General features: G+C 37.8%; 3 protein-coding genes across 4 annotated transcripts in view; 1 reads left to right on the top strand and 2 right to left on the bottom strand.

The window, feature by feature from the left end:
* Window positions 1-4,447, bottom strand: part of nckipsd (NCK interacting protein with SH3 domain) — an 11,886-nt gene extending 7,439 nt beyond the window's left edge. Inside the window, exons 1-4 of the mRNA XM_032549352.1 lie at window positions 3,994-4,447; window positions 2,179-2,291; window positions 1,891-2,095; window positions 109-184 (exon numbers count right to left, since the gene is read on the bottom strand). Of these exons, the coding sequence (XP_032405243.1) occupies window positions 109-184; window positions 1,891-2,095; window positions 2,179-2,291; window positions 3,994-4,164 (565 nt within the window). The 5' untranslated portion in view covers window positions 4,165-4,447. The remainder of the gene's footprint in view (window positions 1-108; window positions 185-1,890; window positions 2,096-2,178; window positions 2,292-3,993) is intronic.
* Window positions 4,448-5,440: 993 nt separating this feature from the next.
* Window positions 5,441-8,365, top strand: ndufaf3 (NADH:ubiquinone oxidoreductase complex assembly factor). Its single transcript, XM_032549361.1, has 5 exons — window positions 5,441-5,572; window positions 6,307-6,502; window positions 6,591-6,657; window positions 7,669-7,769; window positions 7,899-8,365. The coding sequence occupies exons 1-5, from the start codon at window positions 5,496-5,498 to the stop codon at window positions 8,022-8,024; spliced, it is 567 nt and encodes a 188-aa protein (XP_032405252.1). The 5' UTR covers window positions 5,441-5,495; the 3' UTR covers window positions 8,025-8,365.
* A 949-nt stretch (window positions 8,366-9,314) lies between these two features.
* On the bottom strand, window positions 9,315-19,434 carry LOC116709933 (rab GDP dissociation inhibitor beta). 2 transcript variants are annotated; one of them, XM_032548654.1, is made up of 11 exons: window positions 19,314-19,434; window positions 18,618-18,725; window positions 16,209-16,305; window positions 15,992-16,126; window positions 15,721-15,919; window positions 15,511-15,642; window positions 13,694-13,793; window positions 13,434-13,605; window positions 13,184-13,328; window positions 13,050-13,104; window positions 9,315-9,799 (listed from the first exon to the last, which is right to left on the bottom strand). In XM_032548654.1, the coding sequence occupies exons 1-11, from the start codon at window positions 19,353-19,355 to the stop codon at window positions 9,656-9,658; spliced, it is 1,329 nt and encodes a 442-aa protein (XP_032404545.1). In that variant the 5' UTR covers window positions 19,356-19,434; the 3' UTR covers window positions 9,315-9,655. The 2 variants fall into 2 exon arrangements, with proteins under 2 accessions (XP_032404545.1, XP_032404544.1); XM_032548653.1 differs by lacking the exon at window positions 9,315-9,799 and having other exon boundaries at window positions 12,680-13,104.
* Window positions 19,435-21,412: the final 1,978 nt, after the last annotated feature.

Here is a 21,412-nt window from a genome sequence, read left to right as displayed (position 1 = left end):
AGCTGAGCGGCGCTGACCTGACTAAGAATAGAGCGCGGCGCAGGACACATCAGCAAAAACACGCCGCCGCAGTTCGCAGCCAACAGGTGGAGGAACTGAGGGCCTAACCTGGACGCCGGTTGTTTCTCTGCTTCTCAGGGGGAGGGGGAGTAATCGGAGCGGCGCGCCGGGGCTGAGGCGGCACCTGCACAGAGGAAAACAAACCGGGCCGAGTTAGCAGAACCCCCGACGCCTCATTACAGAAACAAACATGATTTTGGGGGACTTTTATAAGAGAGCATGATTAAAATTGTTTCATTTTCAACATACCTCTAAATTACTTCCTACACTTTTTTTTTATTCATAAACTAGTGTACCTACAACAAACATTACAGACAAACAAAAAGCAAAACGGGGCATTAATCTACAAAATAAATAACTGGATAAGAGGACAAATAACAAAATAAAAATAAAATAACCAAACAGAGGAGGTTAAATTAAAACGGATACATTCAAAACAAAGACAAAACACAAAACATAATCAATTGGAAATGGTTTAACATTTGTGGATTAGGATAAACGTTTTTTTTCTACACTCCTGAAATAAAATATTAAAACATCTTTTACTTAAATAGGTTGGAGACGAGCCTCTTCAACCATCAGAATGACCTTTTCACAGTAAAGTTTGGTAGAGTGGTTTGGTAAACACCCTACCAAGTGTAGAGTATTTAATTAATTAATTAACTAACTAATTAACTAATTAATTAAACATTAATTAATATTTAATTAACATAAATAATTAAACATTAATTAGATTAATCATGTGATTAATTAACCATTAATCACATGATAAATTAAAACAAGCTCAATAATTTTCATTTGCATGATTTATTGTTTTTCTTTTTCTACCAAAAATTGGATGACAAAAGTCTTCAGTCTGGTGCTTTTTTGTTTTGAATGACAATTTTATTTACAGACTTATTTGCCGTTTCTGTTGTTTTGTTTATTTATCTTGGATATTTAAAATGTCTTCCAGTTCCAGTGTTAAATATTCATCAAAAATGAAAGTTTATTGATCTTTGAGAATGTGTTCTTGCATTATTATGCCATTACCATTATAGTATTTGAAAATAGTTTCAAACTGACAATATTATTGTTTATCACAATAACTTCTGGGACAATCTGTTTTTGTGACAGGTCTAGTTGGAATACCTGGAAACTGAAATATTATACCTATATTCTGGATTTGGTATATACCTTAAATAATTTGTATATAGCCTGTATTAGTACAGGTTATATACAAATGTCAATATTATTGACATGCATCACCTTGTACCTAACAAGGTAATGATGCTGAAATGCAAACTTTTCTAAATCCAGCGAAACAGAAACTAGCTGAAGCACAGAGCTGACATCTTTTATTAAAAATGAATGAGACAAACCCAAAATGTAACATTTGTTCCAAAAAGAGCAATGGAAAGCTACTTATTTTAATGCAGGGTTTCTCCCCGGTGTATTATAAGCCTGGCGGGCCACCAGGCTTTTGTTATGTTCCCACCAGGCTAAGCATTGCTTATTTATTTAAATGTTTTTAAAATGTTTGCATCTTTTATGACTTTATTGTTGGTGTTCAGGTATTAATCTTCCAATCTTTCATTAAAATAATTATCAAGTGATATTTTCAAATTTCCTGTCAACTTTAAAAAACTTTTAACTCAAAAACACAACGGGCCGCTGGATGAATGACTAATCTAGCGCCCAACCACCCGGCGTAGCAGGTTTTTTGGGGGAAACCTTGTAATGCAAATAATTATAAAACAGTTTCCTGTTTTGAATAAACCTCCAAAAACAGATGAATGCATGAATAGCAGAGCAGGTCATTTTGAGCCGTGCGTGTAGAGAGCGTGTTACCTGGTAGAAGCCCGGCTCCGCCTGCATGCTGTCCATGCTGCCTGATAGCGGCACGCTTCCCTGTCTGCCGTAGTTCTGGTTCAGGCCGTTGGGAGGAGGAGGCGTTTGGCTCAGGGATATTTCACTGTTGGAAGCAGGAAGCCTGTGTCCGGCGGAGGAAGAACTTCGCCGAGCCAGAGTCTCCTTTCTGTGGTGGATCAGCTTTCTGCATCACAGCAAAACAACTATTTAATTAACAGAACATAACGCAGAACTACTGCCAAATGTTTCCCTTTCTCTCTGTCTTACTGTAGAACATCTCGCTGTTCCAGATTGTATTTGCCTCCGTTCTTTAGGGCCACGTTGTGGATGCCTTCGATTGCTCGGTCAATGGACTGCAGAACCTCATCTTGCTCCGGAGCCTGGTAGAAAAAAACCCAAACAATAACAGAGAGGTGAAATATTCATTAATATGGCAGCATTCATAGCTATTAAACTTTAAGCTCAACAGGACATGGCCTGGGGACATATGTGGTTGTAGGCGGAAACAAACGGGGCCAATTATGTAACAACAGCCTTTTCACGTTTTACAAACACATTCCTTAGAAATTCTTCATTTCATGTGATGGGCAAACGTAGCGTTGTCTGTATGAAAGGGAAGAAAAAATATTTATGCAAACGAAAATCTGAAATGTGTGGCAGGCATTTGTATTCAGCCTCTTTATTTAGACACAGTGGACCTGCGGCACTCACAGGATTTAGAACCCACAGCCAGAGTTGGGTAGTTACTAGTCACATGCATTTACCAATTTTTTTTTTTTGTTGTTGTTGAGTAATTTTTTTTTACTTTAATTTGAATAGAAATATGTTGAAATACTTAAGTACAATTTTTACCAGTTTTGAAAAATCTAGAAACTGAAATGTTTGCCCACTCTTCCTTGGAAAATAGCTTAGGTTCAGTCTGATAGTATAATGTAATCATCAAGTTTCAATTCTTGCCACAGATTCTGCATTTAGTCGCCCATAAAATGCAGAATTTTATGGGCGACTGTGGCTCTTTGGTAGAGTAGTCGTCTTGTGATCGGAAGGTTGTAGGTTTAATTCCAGCTTCCTCCTGCCACATGTCGATGTGCCTCTGGGCAAGGCACTTAACCCCAAATTGCCTACCGAGCTGTGTATCGGTGTATAAATGTGTTTGGGTGAATGTGACTCTAGTGTAAAGCTTTGAGTGGTCAAAATGACTGGAAAAGTGACCATTTAATTCCAAACATCTTTGCAACTCTAATCAGGTTCCCCCTTGGCAACAGCATGATGCTGCCACTACCATGTTTCACAGTTAAAGGTGTGTTCATAGTAATATGACGTTAGCTTTCACCCACAAAAAGTTTAATTTTGGTCTGACAACACTGAATGTTAATTAGCAGAATCAGAGTACAAAGGGTTGAATAAAAATGCAAACCACACTTTTTTTAATCATTATTTCCCCTCAAGTTCACTACCATACAATACACTGTGGTGTTTCATCAGATAAAACCACTCTGAGGTACAATAAGGTTTGCGTTTGTATCCTGACTGAATTGCAGGGCTCTATAATTACAGTAATGCTCAGAAAACCTCAGATTCAGGCTTATTAAGTTCAGGGACGGCATGCGTCTCCTGCCAGCTCATGCATCCAAAACAGCACGCAAGCTCCGACTAGTTAGTCTGCATCCAAGAGCAAACTCCTCATTACTGGACTCGTGTGGGCGTGGCTGGAAGAAACAGAGAAATACATGAATCATGGATTATATAGAAGTTAGCAGAAAAGAGTTTCCTGCAGCTGAGCATGTCTTTATTGTGTAATTATCCTTTTTGCCATCCCATCAGTATTCAACTCCACTTCTGTCCCACCCCGAGTCTCCTCTCTTCCGCTGCAGTGCAGAAAGATGAAGGAAAGTCTCTGCATGATGCAACATTTCCTATAATTTATGATTTATTCAGCAGGCATACACCACTGAATATGTCTCTCTCGATTCCATTGATTCAGCCCTTTTTATAGCCAAGCGCATCAAGAGGCTGAGAACTCAGTGTTCAGACAGAGGGGGAGAAAAGTGGAAGCAAACGTTTTACATCAGTCTGGTGTACCTGCAGTTTTTCGATGTAAGAGGCCGGGATGTAGCCGGTTTCCCCCGAGCTGCAGCGGGACCCCAGCCACCAGTGTTTGTTGCTCCTCTCCAGGATTAGAAAGCTCTCCCCGGCCGCGAAGTGCAGCGAGTTGGGCTCGGACGATCGGAAGGCGTACAGAGACCGGTACATGTTTCAGAAATACTTTGACAAAACGAAAACGGCCCGGGGGGGAAAAAAAGCCGAGAAAAAGTGTAGAGTCCAAGCGGAAGGATCTGCTCAGCTGGGGGATTTAAAGAGCCTATGAAGGCATGGTTACAGTGAATGGCTGATGTCTATTTACAAAGCAGCTAAGATCATCTGACCCCTGTCATACTACTAAATGCCCACGAGGGGCGCTGTTACATCCTGAACGCACCCACCAGGAATTTTAATCGACATCAGAGGATTTTACTCGATAACCAACGTATTATGAAATTATTACATAATTGATTTACATAAACAACTATACTATTAAATAAAAATACAAAAATAATATGTTGCTATTAAAATTATTATTAAGACTTAAAAAACGAAATCTCAACAATTTTATTAGATTTTTATATTTGCAAAAATATATATTCTTACTAACTTTTAGTTAGATGTAGCTAATTTACCTACAGTAAGAAATGTAAGTATAAATATAGAGTTATTTGGTTCCGTATAATAATATTCACACAAAACAATATAAAATATGTGAATCGTGGTGTATAATGTTGGATGTGATGTTTAATGCTAAATGATGTGTCAACGATAATTTATCAAATAAATGCAGCAAGAGGAATAATAAAAAGGTTTTCGTAATGAAACCATGTTTTGCATTGAATAGTATTAGATTTCATAGAAAATTATAGTAGCCATTGTAATGAGAAGTAAGGAATGGATCCTTTATTTCAAATTCCAACATTTTAAATAAATAACATTGTTAAAAGTGATACCATACATTAAACCTCTGAATGCGCCCTAACAACAAATTCAATAAAATACTATTTACTATTTAATTACAAAAACTTAATTTTTAGGTTTGTTATTCTAACCTTCTTCGGTCAGCAGAGTCTAAAATATTTAACTGGAAAAATATTTCTTTTGTTTGCATGTTTTTCTATTTTGATTATGTTACTTCATCTTAGTCTTTAAAATACCAAAATGTAGACATAACCTTACATTTTCGTCTGTCTGTGGAAATAGTTTTGAAATATTAAATGAGATGTAAATAACCAGGTACTCACTTTACGTTTACCTATACTTGAGTACAGTTTTTGGCTACTCTGGTCACCTTTGGCTTAAACTTATCATTTAGTTGCCCCAGTTGCCCCAGTATTGTAAACCTGTTACCTTCTGTGTCGGTGGATTGGCGTAAAATTAGTTCAAACCTCCTCAGCCAAAGTGGGACAAAATGTTGTTCGACTTTTCGACGCACGACTGTTCAGTGAGAATGTGGTGTTACAGCGCTTTCCGTCCCCCTGCGTGTCACCGGCTCAAACATGGCCGCCAGGTTCCTCCTTCAGAGATCAACACAGAGACTTCTGTTCTCCTCCAGATCTGTACCCGCTTTCTCCAGGTATGTTTCATTAAAATCCCTGAATATTTAACCCATAAACAACAAATTACGAATGAATATGTTGGCTCTTTATTGTCTCATTTCTCTAAGAAGGAAGGCCATCTTAATGCCATGGTTACAGTTACAAAAGAGTCCCAGTCGTTTTTTTATATAGTTCTGTTTTTAAAGTAACTGCTGTATTGATTCGCTTTTATTTTTACTAAGACTTTCAGCCTAGATTTAATACTATACTATGCCTAGTTTAAATGACTAAATCACAGTATGCAATTGTAAAACAAAACAAAACGTTTTCTGTAGCTTAGCAAATAAACAGGCTTACAAAAAAAACTGCCTCTTATAATTGGTTATAAAGAATAATAGTATTTGGCAAATGTATTTATGCTTGTGTATGTCTTGCACAAAAACTGGCCTACAACATTTGGCTGTCAGTGGGTTGCTGTTGGCTCTTTGCCTCTTGGATGGGGCCATTGGTCAGACTTGCAGTGCATTCTGTTATTTAAAAATTAACATAATGGAGGAAAGTATAAAGATTAATTCATAGCATCTCAGTTTTTTTTAAGCAATTCTTGCATTGCGTTACTGAAAGTATGGTTTTACTTTATTTGTAGTGTTCACATTCAACCTGGAATAATATATAATTTGATTAGGTATTTCTCTGGCCTATATAAGAATTTAAAAGAAAACAGTGTTGCAAAATACAACCCTAATTTCAATTCTCGTGTCTTTGATTGCAGCCCATTTCTCTGCCGAGCTCACAGTTTAGGGCCAAGTGACGATGAAACGTACCAGCGGACCACCGTGTCCATCATGAAGAGGGAGACCAACAACGGGATCATGATACACAGCTACAGTCCTATGGGATTCAACATCGATGGAAACCGGGTGTTTGGGCCCTGCGCTGTGATACCTCCTGCCATCCTTCAGTGGAGCGTGAGATCACAATCCAAACAGTCCCTACGCGTCTTATTGTGTTTCCTTACAGTGTGTTCTAAGTTGGAAAAAATGTGTCTTTCTGCAGGTTGGAAGTTCTGAAGACATCACAGAGGAAAGCATCTCTCTCTTCCACATGCTTGAACCACCTATAGGTACGACTTAGAACCACAACATCACATAAGAAAAACAAGAGGATTTTCCAAATACCTTAAGCGTTTTGATTTACTGAGTGTAAAATATCTAAACTTTAGCACTCTTTGGTTTTGTGTTTATGATGTGGTTCCTCTAGCACAGGTGTCAAACTCCAGTCGTCAAGGGCCGCTGTCCTGCAGTTTTTAGATGTGCCACAGGTACAAAACACTGGAATGAAATGGCTTAATTACCTCCTCCTTGTGTAGATCAGTTCTCCAGAGCCTTAATGACCTAATTATTCTATTCAGGTGTGGTGCAGCAGAGGCACATCTAAAAGTTGCAGGACAGCGGCCCTCCAGGACTGGAGTTTGAGACCCCTGATCTAGCAGAAGTCATATAATTTGAAAAAAATTATTCATCATGGGTAGGGATGGACAATAAATAAATATTGCGGTAGACATCTGATCAATATCATCTAATAGAATATTTAATACCGTTATACAGAATATTCACTGATCTTCGCTATAGAACCGTACAGCATTCTGGGAAATGTAGGCAGAGGAAAGGTTTTAGGTCCTCAACCTCTCACGACCATCTAGCAGGGTTGTTGGAATCAACTAACTCACTCACTCTGTGGTTACCTAGCAACAACCCATTGAGTAACTTTTGGTTACCTAGCAACAACCTGGTGAGTTGCGCAGCAGCAGTTTAATGTTTCACTTCTGCTACAGTTAAGTAGTTTTATTCTACATTTAATACTTTAAAGGAGTGCTTTCAGGTGTGAATAATTTTGGCATTTCCACAATTGGAAATTTTCTGTTTTTGGGTATTTGTATATATTTTTTTGTACTGCATAATTTGAGTATCAGTACTGGAATCAATTGTAAGGCATCTGTAGATGTGACATAATTTGTGAAGATCAATGCATATTTCTTTCATGTTAGTGTCCATTTATCTTTTTTTCTAAGGCATATAGTATTTAAAATTATTTACTTTTTATTTCTTGCATTTTTTTTTCTGTGCTGCTTCAGAGATTCTTGTGCTGGGCACAGGGTCAAGGGTCGAACGACTTAGCCCCTCAGTCCTCGCACTCTTGAAGCGGAAACGCATCGCTTTGGAGGTGCAGGACACGGTAAAGATCACTCAATCTTTCTATGATAGATTAAAGAAGAAAAAAGATTTTACTTCAATAAATGTGTTAAAATATATTTTTCTAAAATGCCTATGTCTAAATTTTAATAATTTTATTGCTCTTTTGCAGCCGAATGCCTGTGCAACATTTAACTTTCTGAACAGCGAGCGGCGGCTGGTGGCCGCTGGTCTGATTCCTCCCTCTTACAGCAGAGCTCTAGAAGTGAAACAGGATGAAAGTGGGGACTCAAAGTGAGATGGTCATTTAAAGATGAGGTTCACATTCAAGTGGGAGGATCGCCCTTCTTCTGCAAAGAGGCTTCAGAGTAAAATAGCAAACTGATCCAGCTATTGTGTTTCTGCAAACATCGGGGTAAATCAGTCTGAAGCAGGCTCAGTCTCAGGCATTTTTATCAAAGCTTTGAGCCACTTTGAGAAAATTTGAAACAAAGTTGTGGCAACTTTTCATTGTCACATTGTGGTTTAAAAGTAAAAACAACTTTCAGTCATAAATGAACAAGTTGAGTTGAGTAAATCTGTATTCTGCTGTATAAAGTCGTTGTATAGACTGAATATAAATACATTTGTTAAATACCACGGTTTGATTTATTTATTATATTCAGTGTTTCCATTATTTGTGTAAGAAAACATTTCATCATTTGTCAGTTTCAGTCTGCACAGCAGCATGTACAAAGTAAAACGAACTAACAAACAAAGGATCTAAAGTGTGTGACGTGTCGCAGGCTGTGCCGAGGCGAGGTGCTTGTTTGTGGCGGCTGTCCTCCTTCTGGATAAGCCTCTTTGCTCTGTGCGTCCAGCAGCTCTGCAGCAGACAAGTTGCCTGTGCAGCATATGATATAATTCACTGGCTTTGTCCTTCTCACTCATAAGCCCCCAGCAGAGAGGAGGATCCACAAATCCCCTGCATGTTCGATTCATCTCTAATCAGCCGCTGCGACGCAACATGTCCAAAGTCAGTCTCAGCGATTAAACCCATGTCATTCAGATGCAGTCTGCAGCTGAGCTACTTTTATCTGAAACACAATGCCCAGATCACTGGGTATTTTCAGAGTGAGCTTCAGTTAATAACACAGAGAACTATTTTATTGGTATTCTAAATAATATTCACACCTCTCTCCAGGGATTTAGCAATGAAACAGTGAACAATGAAATGTGTATGACCTCATATTAGGGTCACTGTAGGAGGAGTACAGTTAAGCCAGAAAATTGTAAGATTTTTTTTTAGAAAAAACAAGCAATTTTTTTGGTTTGGAAACTCAGTTTTCTAGGAAAAAAATTCTGAAATTTTTGAGAGACAAAACTTGGACATTTCTGAGTTTTAAAAGTTGCAAATTAGCTAGAAAAAATCTGAAATTTTCTAGAAAAAATTAGCAAAAGTTGAAAATGCTTGACTTTTGAAACTCAAATTTCCAAGTTTTTTTCCCCCTCAAAAGCTTCTGAGATTAATCTCAAAATCTCTTGAATTTTTTCTAGCAAATTTTTGACTTTTCAAATTAAATAATTTCTTTGTTTTTCTAGAAAAGTTCTTAGATTAATATAAAAACTTCTGAGTTTTTTGGCAAAAATTTACTGCTATTTCCCCCCATCTATAATGGCCCTAATATATGTATCAAAATTATAAATATAAGAACTACACAAAATGACACAAAAAAAATCACGCAGGGGAGGTACAGGGCTCAGAAATTACATCGTTTCATGCAGGCTTTTTCAAACAGAACCAATTATAACAATCAATAGGAGAAAAGGGGATTTTCAACATTTACATTATCAGTCACGCTTCACTCTATAACTACAGAACTGCTTCACAGCTGTGCGTGGTAGCCATCTTGTCTGTTCAACCGAGCGTTCCTGATGCGGATGGCTCTCTCAGTCGTTGTCGGAGTTGTGGGACAGATTGCGAGGTCTTTCGAAGCAGAGCTCTGCTCCGGTGATCCGCCGGTACATATCTTTGATGTCCTCACACTCCGAGTCAAAGTGGTTTGTTGCATCATAAGACCGGGACACAAATATCTAACGCAGCAGAGAGAGGTTGGAGGGAAGGGATAAAAACAGATGTAAAAAAATATTTTTTTTGTAGAGTTCAGAGCAGAAGTTTATACGGAGCCCTCTAGGGGACATGGGGAATTTTTTTTCTTTTGCGTTACCTCGCAAAACTTTTGCGTTCCCTCGCAAAACCTTTTGCGTTACCTCGCAATACTGTACTGGTCAGTTATGCAGCATAATTCAATACTGCAAGCCTTTCTTACGGTGGGCGCCGTACTTTATGCTTTAATATAAGGTTATGTGAGGTTTTTCCATGAATGTTAGTATCTTTTTGTGAAATATCTGAAGTTTTATATCTTTCTTTAGGATAGAAAGGCGCCACAAACCTACGATATAAACAGAAACTTTCCGTAAGTAGGAAAGAAATAAAAACACATTATAATTTGGACTATTTCTGAGTTATTATCGCGGGTAATAAATCATCTGACAGTTTTGATTGTGTCTCTGTTGTGTTCGTAGTCTGAATGGTTTAAAGAGCTGCTTTCAGTGCCGCTCCATCTTAGCCTTAACAGACATAAACATGCAGTAATAAATCGATTTTCAATCTGTTTTTTGCACCAAACAGTTTTTACTATTAACAAGTTTTTATTATTAAAAACACGACAAACTAATGATGGTAAAGGGCCGCACTAGGGTAACTCGGGGAATCGCATCTGTCCGTGTATCAATCAACTCCAAACCACTTCTTTCTTTGTTCTGTCACAATTATCGATTTATTCCATTTTGATGATCATGCTCCAAACTTTGCAAGGACTGACCGCCCCGCTCACCCGCTTCCTAATACACACAAAGCCAGTATCCTTCCCATTCATACCTGGTGACGTCACTCCCTCCTCGACACACCTAAGTGTCAAATCCGCTGCTCCTGTCATATCAATAATTACTTATTTCATTCATATGGCTCTTACAGAGCCTCAGTGAAAAGTTGTTTATTATTATTAACTGTTTGGTGCAAAACACTGATTGAAAATCGATTTTTTTTTTTTTTTTGCATGTTTATGTCTGTTAAGGCTAAGATGGAGCGGCACTGAAAGCAGCTCTTTAAACCATTCAGACTACGAACACAACAGAGACACAATCAAAACTGTCAGATGATTTATTACCCCGCGATAATAACTCAGAAATAGTCCAAATTATAATGTGTTTTTATTTCTTTCCTACTTACGGAAAGTTTCTGTTTATATCGTAGGTTTGTGGCGCCTTTCTATCCTAAAGAAAGATATAAAACTTCAGATATTTCACAAAAAGATACTAACATTCATGGAAAAACCTCACATAACCTTATATTAAAGCAGAAAATACTGCGCCCACCGTAAGAAATGCTTGCAGTATTGAATTATGCTGCATAACTGACCAGTACAGTATTGCGAGGTAACGCAAAAGTTTTGCGAGGGAACGCAAAAGGTTTTGCGAGGGAACGCAAAAGTTTTGCGAGGGAACGCAAAAGTATTGCGAGGTAACGCAAAAGAAAAAAAATTCCCCATGTCCCCTAGGGGGCTCCGTAAGTTTACATACATCCATTAGCATGAATCTTTGAATAAATTTGGGCCTTTAATGTTTTTTTTTCAGACATTCTTTTTACAGAATAAATATACATAGCTGCACAAGTTATAATTTCTTGTGGATGTTGAATACATACAGGCTGAAATATATAAATAGATCCCCACTAATATTTGATTAAATGTTGCGGAGAAACCACAAACTTTTGTAGCTATGAATTAGGTTTTGGATTAACCTTTGACCTCTTGCTCTACCAGAAGTTAATTTAATTTCTGATATGAACTTGGCTTTTAAACACAGACTGCATGTACATATTCAAAAGGATTAAGGTTAGAGTCCATGTGAATGTTAGTGCTGAATCCATCAGTTTTAAAGAGTCGGTATTATGTGTTTTACAGGCACATGGTGCCATCTTCTAGCATTATCAAGTAACTAGGTTACCTTTAGTTGCTATAAAAACGCTACATATATCAAATATAATTTAAAAGAACATTGACTACATAATTTAACACTGTGAAATTTGGCCTCTGTCTCTTTAAAAACTCCTGAAACTCCGCCTTCAGGAAGTCACCACAACATTGCTCCTCTATTAACCCTTTAGGAATGTTTTTAACACTGAGCAGTAGCCGTATAATGATCTCAGTTCCACCAGGTGTTTGCTAATTGCTGCTGGCTAGTCTAAAGGAGCTGAGTGGGAGGACTGCTCTGTGAGGCAGAACCTTGGAAACTGCAGCTCTGAGGAGAAGTTGCGCCTGTACGTGTTTTTTGCACCGCTGAGTGGTTGCCATAGAGATGAAAGGATTTCTCAAACATGCATGAAAAAATAAAGCCTTCATTCCAGGTATGTTTTAGATGAGGGAATAACATTTATTGAGCTTTAACATAAAGCTTAAAAAAAGTCAATTTTGCACAATACTGCCCATTTAATGTACAACTGGGATTATTAATCTGCTACAACACTCAATTCTGCTCTAGCTTTAACCATGTGAGCTGCTTCCTTCAAACGGAGCCTATCAAGTTTATCATAAACAGGAAGTTGCTTGAATTGTCCGCAGTTAAGGGACTTGTGCCAACCAATGCACGAGAACCTGAAACAAAACCTACACAATGACGGATGACTGAAATGTGCAGCTGCCCACATAGACAAGATATTTCTAGGAAAAGCTTTATGGTCAGTTAGACCAGGTCTGAACTATTTGGCCACAGTCAAGGTATGTTTGAATGATGACCATCTGTCAAGCACGGTGGTGGTGGTGGCATCATGCTTTTTTTTTAATTTTGCTCCCATGGTTATTGTTGCATTTAAAAAATTAGGTGAAATAATGAAAAAGGTTGAAATATATAACAAATACATACAATATTTTGGGCTATGTCTTGGTTCTTCAACTTGACCTGAAATCAGCAGTATGATGGTTGCTGGTTGACACAGTCAAGTCCCAGCAGGACAACGATCCCAGTCACACATCAGTGGACACAACAGGCTAATAATAAGTTTCTGACCTCATCCTACGATGAGGTCAGGGTCATTCTGGAAATCGATTATACAAAGAATTCCAATGTGTGGAAGAAATTTGTGTTTTTCATAAGTTATTTCAGTTGTTTGTTGTTCAAGATATAATATACTGTAAGTCACTGAGAGCCCAAAATGAATTAGACATTCATGCTGATGATTGGTGTATGTAAAATTGTGACTGCCTCTGGTGGCTCCTCTCTTTACCTGACTCTTTCTTCCGTCCTCATTTGGAACCAGCACGTTGGTGACGGAGACAAATCTAGAATTATTAAAGTCATGCAAAAAAATTACAATAATGTACTAAAACAGACCTGAGCACAGAAAGACTCGTCACTAACTTCTGCATGATGGGTTCCAGGAGCTCCAGGGCCGGCTCCACTTCTTTCTCTGGATTGTTGGTCTCTACAGTCGTGCTCACCGTGGCGATGTACATCCCGTCCGAGGCCAAGCTGTGACTGTAGGACACTACGCATATGTAAACGTCTGCGAGGACGAAACAGAAACATTCATTCAGAGTGGTGAGAGTTTATCAGGAAAAGTCTGGAAGCTCACAGTCAGTATGGATGAGAAATTTTATGGTTTTTTTACCTGACTTTCTGTTCAGCTCTGCCTGAGGGATGATGATCTGACAGGAACTGGCCTCACGGGTGTTTTTAACTGGATGATTTAATAAGCAGATAACCCTTATGACACGTCCCATTTTCCTGACCCGGTTAGGAACGTAGCTGGGATCACAGATTAACTGCTTACAGTGGAAAACCTGTGATAAACAAAAAGAAAAGCTTATATCATTTAGTTTGCTGAACATTTCAACTAACGTTTCCCCCACAGTCCAACGTCTGCTCCACCTTCCCATCCGATTTGACAGCTTTCACTTTGCCGTTGTCCATGACAATTTCATCCACTGGTTTGTTCAGCAGGAAGGTTCCTCCATACTCTGCACTCAGTCTGAGAAACACACAAAGATAGAAAAAATTAAACTCACTTTAATCCAGCAAATACATGTCAGGAGGAATATAACATCCTACAGCAGAAATTCACACCAAATATCTATAACAACCTAAGAAATGCACACACACAACAAAACCATTACATATCAGTCCATAAATTAAGTTATGTGTAATAAAGTGAAATGGAACAAAGAATAAGTATTAAACACAAGATTTTAAAATTGGTGTCAAAGTACTTAAAGCACAATTTAATGATGCATCATTTCAAACTAATATCAATAGGGTAGTCCTTGATTTTGGCCAATAAAATGTTTACCAAGATGTTACACAGGAAGTATCCCACAACAGGCAAAAGCAAAAGGCTCTTTAAAGACTTTTACACTTTAATATTGAAAAATTTAATGACAGCATTGGTTACAGGCATGTTATTAAACTACTGGATGCTCAAGTGAGCCCCAGTGGATGTGTGAACTAAAGTAAATTAGCTGCAGCCAAATCCGCCTCATAAGATCAGAGGAACTAAAGAACAACCTGAAGAGTTGTCAAAGAGTCACAGATTAGTAATGGAGAAATTCAGAAAGATCTGAAATGAGTATAAATAATATTTTCATGAAAATAATAAGTAATGACATCAACAGATGAAGAAAAAACTTGTTGAAGCTGGTTTAGGGTTTGCTGCTGAAATTTGAACAAGCCAATAAAATAGTAGGAGAATAAGGTCTGTTCAGATGAGAACACAACTGAACTCTATGATGCTGCAAAACAATGTTGGGAGATTAAATGGTGCTGCACTTAGTCCCAGTAACACGTTTCAGGTGGGAACATCATGGTATAGGGCTGCTTTTTCAGAATATGGTACAGACAGACTCCTTTCAATAAAGGGGAAAGTTGATGCAGATGAGAGTTTGAAGAATTAAATATCTGGGATTTCTCAGCAACACAAGGATTCCAAACAGAAAGCTGAGCAAATTCAATACCTGATCAATGTTTGATACTAATTTCTTCACATATGATAAATCTTCATTACCAACAAAGACTTTTCTATGAAGTACTAAATACATTTTAGTAAGTTTCCGTAGTACTTTTTTGTGTCATTCAACTTTATTACACGTTTAACTTCTGACCTACTTTGTTTCGATTTCTTACAGGTTGACTTGAGTTTGATACAAACATCTGGAGATAGTTTCAATAGAAATAAATCTACAATAAAAACATTTGACTTGTTTCAAGCTTCTTTTTTTCCCTGCAACGTAGCAGAAAATTTAAGACTAAAATCTTAATCAAGAATTTCAGAAAATACCACGTTCCAGAAAACCGATTTAGGAAAGCTCAAAGTAACAAATAATGTTTCTTAAAACACCACCTTAACGTTCCGATTGAGACACGGTGAGATTCAAACAAATGACTTACTCGTTTGAGGCAACAGTGTTAACAACTGCCCTGTGCAGCCAGGCAGTGATTTATTTCTGAAATGTTGTGATTTTTAGTTTGATCAAACTTTGTTCTTTTTTCAAATTTTGTTTTGCTTTCATTAGTCCAGTTAGACTTTGCCGTTGCCTTTTAGCTCCGTCTTGTGAATTTGTGAACGTTCAAGAAAAGCTGTCAGTTCTGCATGACGGAAATGAAACTGAAATGTTTTTCAGAAGTCGCTCAGAGATAAATTTCAGTTGTTATTTTAATTTAAATAAAACAAATAGAGACTGTCTGCATCTCACCTGGCGTATCCCTGCGGTAGCTCGCTGAGGCCATACAGCGGGTACAGGTACGGACTGCTGTTGTGGCGGGACAAAGACTCGCAGTACTGCCTGATCCGGTTGATGGTCTCCAAACAGGGCTGATCCAGGTAGCTGCAGAGCAGGAAACCACATGGAGGCAGACTGAGGCATTTGAAACATCTGGGATCACTGATTCAGATCTTAACTGACCTCTCGCTGGAGTGTAAGGCTATGGCGTGACCTGTGACCTCTATGACGTCCTGTCCCAGGTCAAAGCGGCCGAACAGCTCTCGCGTGGTCGTTTTTTCAGGATCCACGTCCTGGTGAGTGCGAGGGTTTCTCGTGTCAAAGTTCAGGACAAAGTGCAGCAGCTTCTTGAACCTCCTCTTGTCAAACATGCCCATCAGATCTGAAAATATTGCAAAATCCTGAAATACATTTCTGCCTATAGAAGTAGATTTAAAATGCTAATCTATGTCACCTGAGCTCTGTGCATCCTCCTCTGTGGCAGGGACTTTGTGCACTTTGCCTGCTTTGAATACATAACTCCCTTCAACAACTTTAAAGTCCAGATAGCGAGTCACCTCAGTGTGCACCAATATCTTTACCAGCTGGCCTGAAGTAAACACACATCAGCTGATTGTAAGATAAACCTAAAACAATAAGGTCAGTAATAAGATGAGCTACACAAAACTCACCAGTGGCAAGAAAAAACTTGGGGATGAGATCCACGTTCCACTCTTTCCCTCGTCGGATCGATTTAGGAGGGCCTGGAACCTTAAACCGCCTGTACAGCTGCGAACAAATTGAGCTTTTAATACCAGCAACAAAGTGTAATGATAAAGATGAAACTCTGCCAGGCCAGGGTGGATGTGGATTCATGGTGGCATGACAAAACCTTCACAAAAAAGTCTCAGAATGGAGATGATACACAAAAATGTTGTGAAAAACCAAAACGCAACAATTATTCCCACTGCTACTAACATATTATAACGTTTTCAGTATTAAAGTTACACCAGTATTTTTAACATTCGTTAATTGTTTTTTTTTAATTATTATTTTTGCGCTTCAAACTAAGCAAAAATATACAGTGAATACTTGGATTTTCAAGCGCTTTTGCAGAAATCCACTCCAAGTTTGGTCTTTGTGGATTAATACAACTGAGTTGGCTCGTTAGTTGGGTTATCTGCTCAAGTAGCCAGCTAACAGATGTTCATGCCATGCTAGTTTTAAAACAGTGTTGGTTTGGTAAGCAATGTGGATCTCATAAACTAAACATTTAACGTTCCAAAACTGGCATAAAATAATACTTTTTTTAAAGTTTCATCAATTTTAGGAAAGAATTTTGATTTATAATATGTAAAATAATCTTGAAATAAATAAGGGATAAATAATTTCCAAACTGTTTTGGGGCCAGGAGCAGCACCAGAACCAGCACTAAATAAAGAATCGAGCACCTTACTGCGAAATGCAGTTTTTAACTCATTCAGCTGGTAGGATCAAAGGTCATGCACCATCTCCATCACATTTTGCTGGTTCTGGTTCTTTCTACGTCTCAGTCTGAAGGCCAGAACCTAGTTGTCTCGGTTGCCTTCCAGGGAAGGAGCTCGATGAGGCGTTGATCAACCAATCAAAAGCAGATGTGAAAGCCGTGTCACGCTAATCAATAAGGAAAATAGATTCTGTTGTAATTCCTGGAGAAATTTTGTCTCTAACATTGTTTCAATAAATAAAAATGTAAGCTCACAACGGTTTACTCATTATTTAATAATTAAAGTTAACTACTCATGGTTAACTGAGTTTGTAGAATTTCTTTAATCAGATTCTCATCAAAAAGAAACTCAAACTGCTACAGACCAACATTCAAACAACACTATTTTCTGGTCTTTTGAGATTTTATCAGCATATTTATTCCAGAACACAATCAGCGTGGGATGAGGAGTTGCTCTCACTAAATCTGTGGACTGTCACGTTTACTTTCTGGTGAGAAGGAGCTAAAGTGATTCAAATGTCAAATTAGGTGTGTTCTGTGCGCTACAGCGGCATTCCTGTAAAAAGAATCAAAAATACGTCAAGAGACAACGGCAACATCTGTTTCGCACGTGCACATATTTTCAAACAGCTGCAAACAATGAGAAAATATATTAAACTCCTTTAAGCCAGCTGACTGGTAGTGCTCAGAGACAGAAAATACTCCAAACAGCACACTGTAAAACATATGTGTGTGGTTTAACTTGAAAATGAAAGTCCATCTGCTGCCTTGAAATGCAATTTAAATCAACAAGAAAATTGTTTTGGTTTTAACTCAGAAATTAAAGTTCATGAAGTTGATTTAACAACAAGAAGAAAGTTGTCTAAACTTTGTTTTTAAGTTCATTCATTTTGAATTGTGCGTTTTAACTTAAATGTTGAATTTTAAACCAAATAATTATTTCACAATATGCAACAAAAAATCTGCCCTCACGTAGTTAAAGAGCCACATTTGTCTATTATTTTCACTCATAATATCAAGTTACAATAACTATTTATTTTACTTTAGAATAATTTAAATTCTTGTTTCAAATTGCATGAACACAATTTTTGATCTGGTCATGAATTTTATTAAACATCAAACTGATTTTTACTCAAAAACATTTAGTGTGAACAAAACATTATCCCCAAGCTTTGCACTAAAACAAACATTTGCCTTAAAAAAACACAAGAGTCAGATCAATGTAACGCACTTCCGTCTCAGGATACAAAAACAAGCCGCTAAGCATTCTGGGAAACAGTTCCCAATCTTTTCTTTTTCTTCTTTCAGTTTTTTTAGCGCTAACCTAAAAACTCTAGTTTATCCAAATTTTGGGGGTTTTACCAAATTAATAAAAAGTTAACACAATTCACTACAGTAAGTTTATCTTTCACAAACTCACACATTTAGGTTCAAAATCTAAAACTGGATAAATTTATTTGACTTAAAGAGCAGAAGATAGTAGACACAACTAAATGTGGTTCAAATGTTTTACAATGTATAAGAAACCTGATCTCTCAATGCCACATGGTTGTTTTTTTTGCATTTTTGAAACCATAACTTTTTAAAACCTGGGAGTGTTTTGGATTGAACGGACCTCCTCGAGGGGAGAAATGGAAGCACTTTCTCCTCCATGGTAAGAGTTCTTGTCGATGTGAAGGACCTTTTTCCCACTCAGAGACATTAGGCCAGATAGGACACATTCCTGAAAGAAAGAAGAGGGGACAGGAGGGGAAGTGGGTCAAATGCTGTTGGAATCAGCAGTTATCAGTTTGTGTGAAGGCAGATCAGCTTTAATGCCATGATGTCACTCAATAAATCCCCTTCGATAGCCAGAAGGAGCTCAGCAGGATGACAGTCCAGGAAACTGAAAAATGTCCAAGCATTTCTAGCAACACATTAACTTTTAATTCTGCTGGTAAAAGTTGAAGTTAAGACAACAAATCCTTCAGTGTGTTTTAAGGTGTTGGATGCAAATATCTACAACTCAGTTTTGATTTGACCTTGAAGTGATTGCTGTCATAGAGAAAATAAACAACTCTACAGATAGCACTCTTTCTAGGACTGGAAGTCATTGTGATGCTTCTGTTTTCAGAAAATAATCTTGCAATGGCCATTTTAACAGATGATATTGCTTTGCCTGAACCTTTCAAGTTTTGTAAAGGTTCAATAACTTCTCCAAATTACTGAAGTTCTCAAGAATCAAGACTGTAAGTTTAAGACAGAAAAATGTTCATTCCCCTACACTGCATGCTGATTATTTTATGAGAAAAAACATAATGTCTTTTCTTACCTTAATTCCAGTTCCAAGCACTATCACATCATAATCCTGCATCCTGATTTTGTCTCTGATTCAATCCCAGCTGCTTCCCCTGAATGCAGTTTACAATGTCTGTGCAGAGAAACAGGTGACACGGCGGTCTGTGAGAGTAATTGCTTTGCAATAATCCTCTTATGATGGGCACATATATGCATACTGTGTGTCTGGGTGTATGAGTGAATAAGACTGAACCTAAGAGGTCACACTCACACAATGCAGATTAGGGTATTAAATTTAATTAGTGCTTTAAGTGAATGAAACAATTCATGATACATTTGAATAGTTTCAGTGTATTTAAGTATGTTATTTAGTATTCTCTTATATTATATTTTAAAACTTAATGTTTTCAGTAAAATGCTTATCAGTAGGTGCCAGGGGCGCAACTACATACTTTCTGAGGTGTATGCAAACATGTCATCGCCCCCGTCTTCCCCCCGATGACTTAAACTTGTACAACTCATCTTCAATTAAAGTATCAATAATAATAAATGCACATATATGTGAATAAATTGCTGCCTACATGGCAATTAAAAAAGAATGGAACAAAAAACATTTACCTGTTAGCCTGTGTCTAGAACCGTCTATGGCAGGGGTATTCAAGAAAACTGTGAGGAGGTCCAGTTCAAAGAAATTTCCTCAAGCAGAGGTCCGCAATATCGTCTATTTGCAGTATGACAATATCGGAATACATGGTGTTAAAAAAAATAATTATACAGGTTAAAATAATTTCAAAGAAGTTTATTAGCACTGAAACACAGGATAACATTGTGTGGCTGCAGTTTAAATTAAAAATAACTAAATTATGTATTCAAAAATAAAGGAAGTGCTTAAGAAAAAATAGCAGCTTCAGTTTCCTTTTGTTTGAACAATCTCAATATTTCTGCTCAACAAAACAACTCTCAAAACACCTGAACTATTTCTCTTACATCTGTCTTCCCCCAATTTCCCTTGCTCAGTGTGAGAATTGAGCTTTGGCTTGCCCTGCCAACATTTTAAATCTGGGCTTGAAGGAGGTCAGGGCCATTCTCATGCACATGAGAATGGCCGGAGTTCGGACTTAGGGGGGTATGATTGGTCAAATGCTTTGTGCTTAGTCTCATAGTGACTCTTGACATTGGCACTTTTAATAAGTGCCACGGTTTCGGAGCATATGAGGCACACTGGTTTCGTGCTCGCGGGTGGAAGAATGAACATGTATGCATCAGTCCATTCCGTGTTGAACGCTCGATTTTCGGCATCTACTTTTCTCTTTTTAGAAAGCGCCATAGTGTTTGCACCTCTTCTGACTGTAATTCACGCCCTGTCTTCCTGTATCACCTCCCTGCGTTTCTCGCTTCAATCGCTTTTCGCTCGCCTTTCACCTCCTCTTCCTTATATCACACTGCGTGGATGTCTGTGCCTGGCTACAAACCTCTGCTTCGGTTTGCTCATACAACTCGCTCTGAGTTCAAGCTGGCGATTTGATTCGCTAGTTGAACCACGTGGTTAGTATGACTCGCACGCGATTGGTTTGTAGCTTCCAATCCTTGCTCAGTGCAGTGCTGGTAAAAGCACTTGTGTCAGATAGGGAAAAAAATAAATGCTCCGGTTTAAAATTAATTCTCCCGTCAAAATTAACAAATATTTTAACAATTTATTCATGGGCCGGATGGGATGGCATATGGGTCCGTATCCGGACCGAGGTCCGTTGGTTGCGGACCACGGGTCTATGGGCTGCATATTTCATATATATTTTTTATATTATATTTAATCAAATTGACACTGGTCACAGATTTTGATGGCCATAATAATCCGTGACCTTACTATACAGAACAATTCAAATACCTGTTTTGATAAGAAGAGTGGTCAAACATTCATTTATGCCAGAAGTTTGATGATGGCAAGAAAAAGTGTTGCTTCTGTCAGCGTAGGTGTATATTTAATTTTCAGTCTTAAATTGTAAAAGTAGAAAGTCGTGTTTGTTGGAGGTAGAATACTAAATGGTATTCTACCATCTTTTTAATCAAACATGTCAAATTAATTTAAAATTTACTGTTTATCTTTATATTTAACTGGCTAGTTGACAGTTTTTT

The sequence above is a fragment of the Xiphophorus hellerii genome, chromosome 20 (genome assembly GCF_003331165.1).
Source record: "Xiphophorus hellerii strain 12219 chromosome 20, Xiphophorus_hellerii-4.1, whole genome shotgun sequence".
Classification (NCBI taxonomy): Eukaryota; Metazoa; Chordata; class Actinopteri; order Cyprinodontiformes; family Poeciliidae; genus Xiphophorus; species Xiphophorus hellerii.
The sequence above is the reverse complement of the archived record's forward strand: the minus strand, read 5'-3'. Positions and strand labels throughout refer to the sequence as shown.

Bases quoted from the DNA above. Each gene is read 5' to 3' on its own strand.
- ndufaf3 (XM_032549361.1), top strand. From the start codon at position 5,496: ATGGCCGCCAGGTTCCTCCTTCAGAGATCAACACAGAGACTTCTGTTC. The intron at 6,658-7,668 runs GTACGACTTAGA...GTGCTGCTTCAG, and splicing joins CATGCTTGAACCACCTATAG to AGATTCTTGTGCTGGGCACA. The intron at 7,770-7,898 runs GTAAAGATCACT...GCTCTTTTGCAG, and splicing joins CTTTGGAGGTGCAGGACACG to CCGAATGCCTGTGCAACATT.
- LOC116709933 (XM_032548653.1), bottom strand. From the start codon at position 19,355: ATGCAGGATTATGATGTGATAGTGCTTGGAACTGGAATTAAG. The intron at 16,306-18,617 runs GTCCGTTCAATC...ATTTGTTCGCAG, and splicing joins CCATTTCTCCCCTCGAGGAG to CTGTACAGGCGGTTTAAGGT. The intron at 13,105-13,183 runs GTTAGTGACGAG...TAATAATTCTAG, and splicing joins CTGGAACCCATCATGCAGAA to ATTTGTCTCCGTCACCAACG.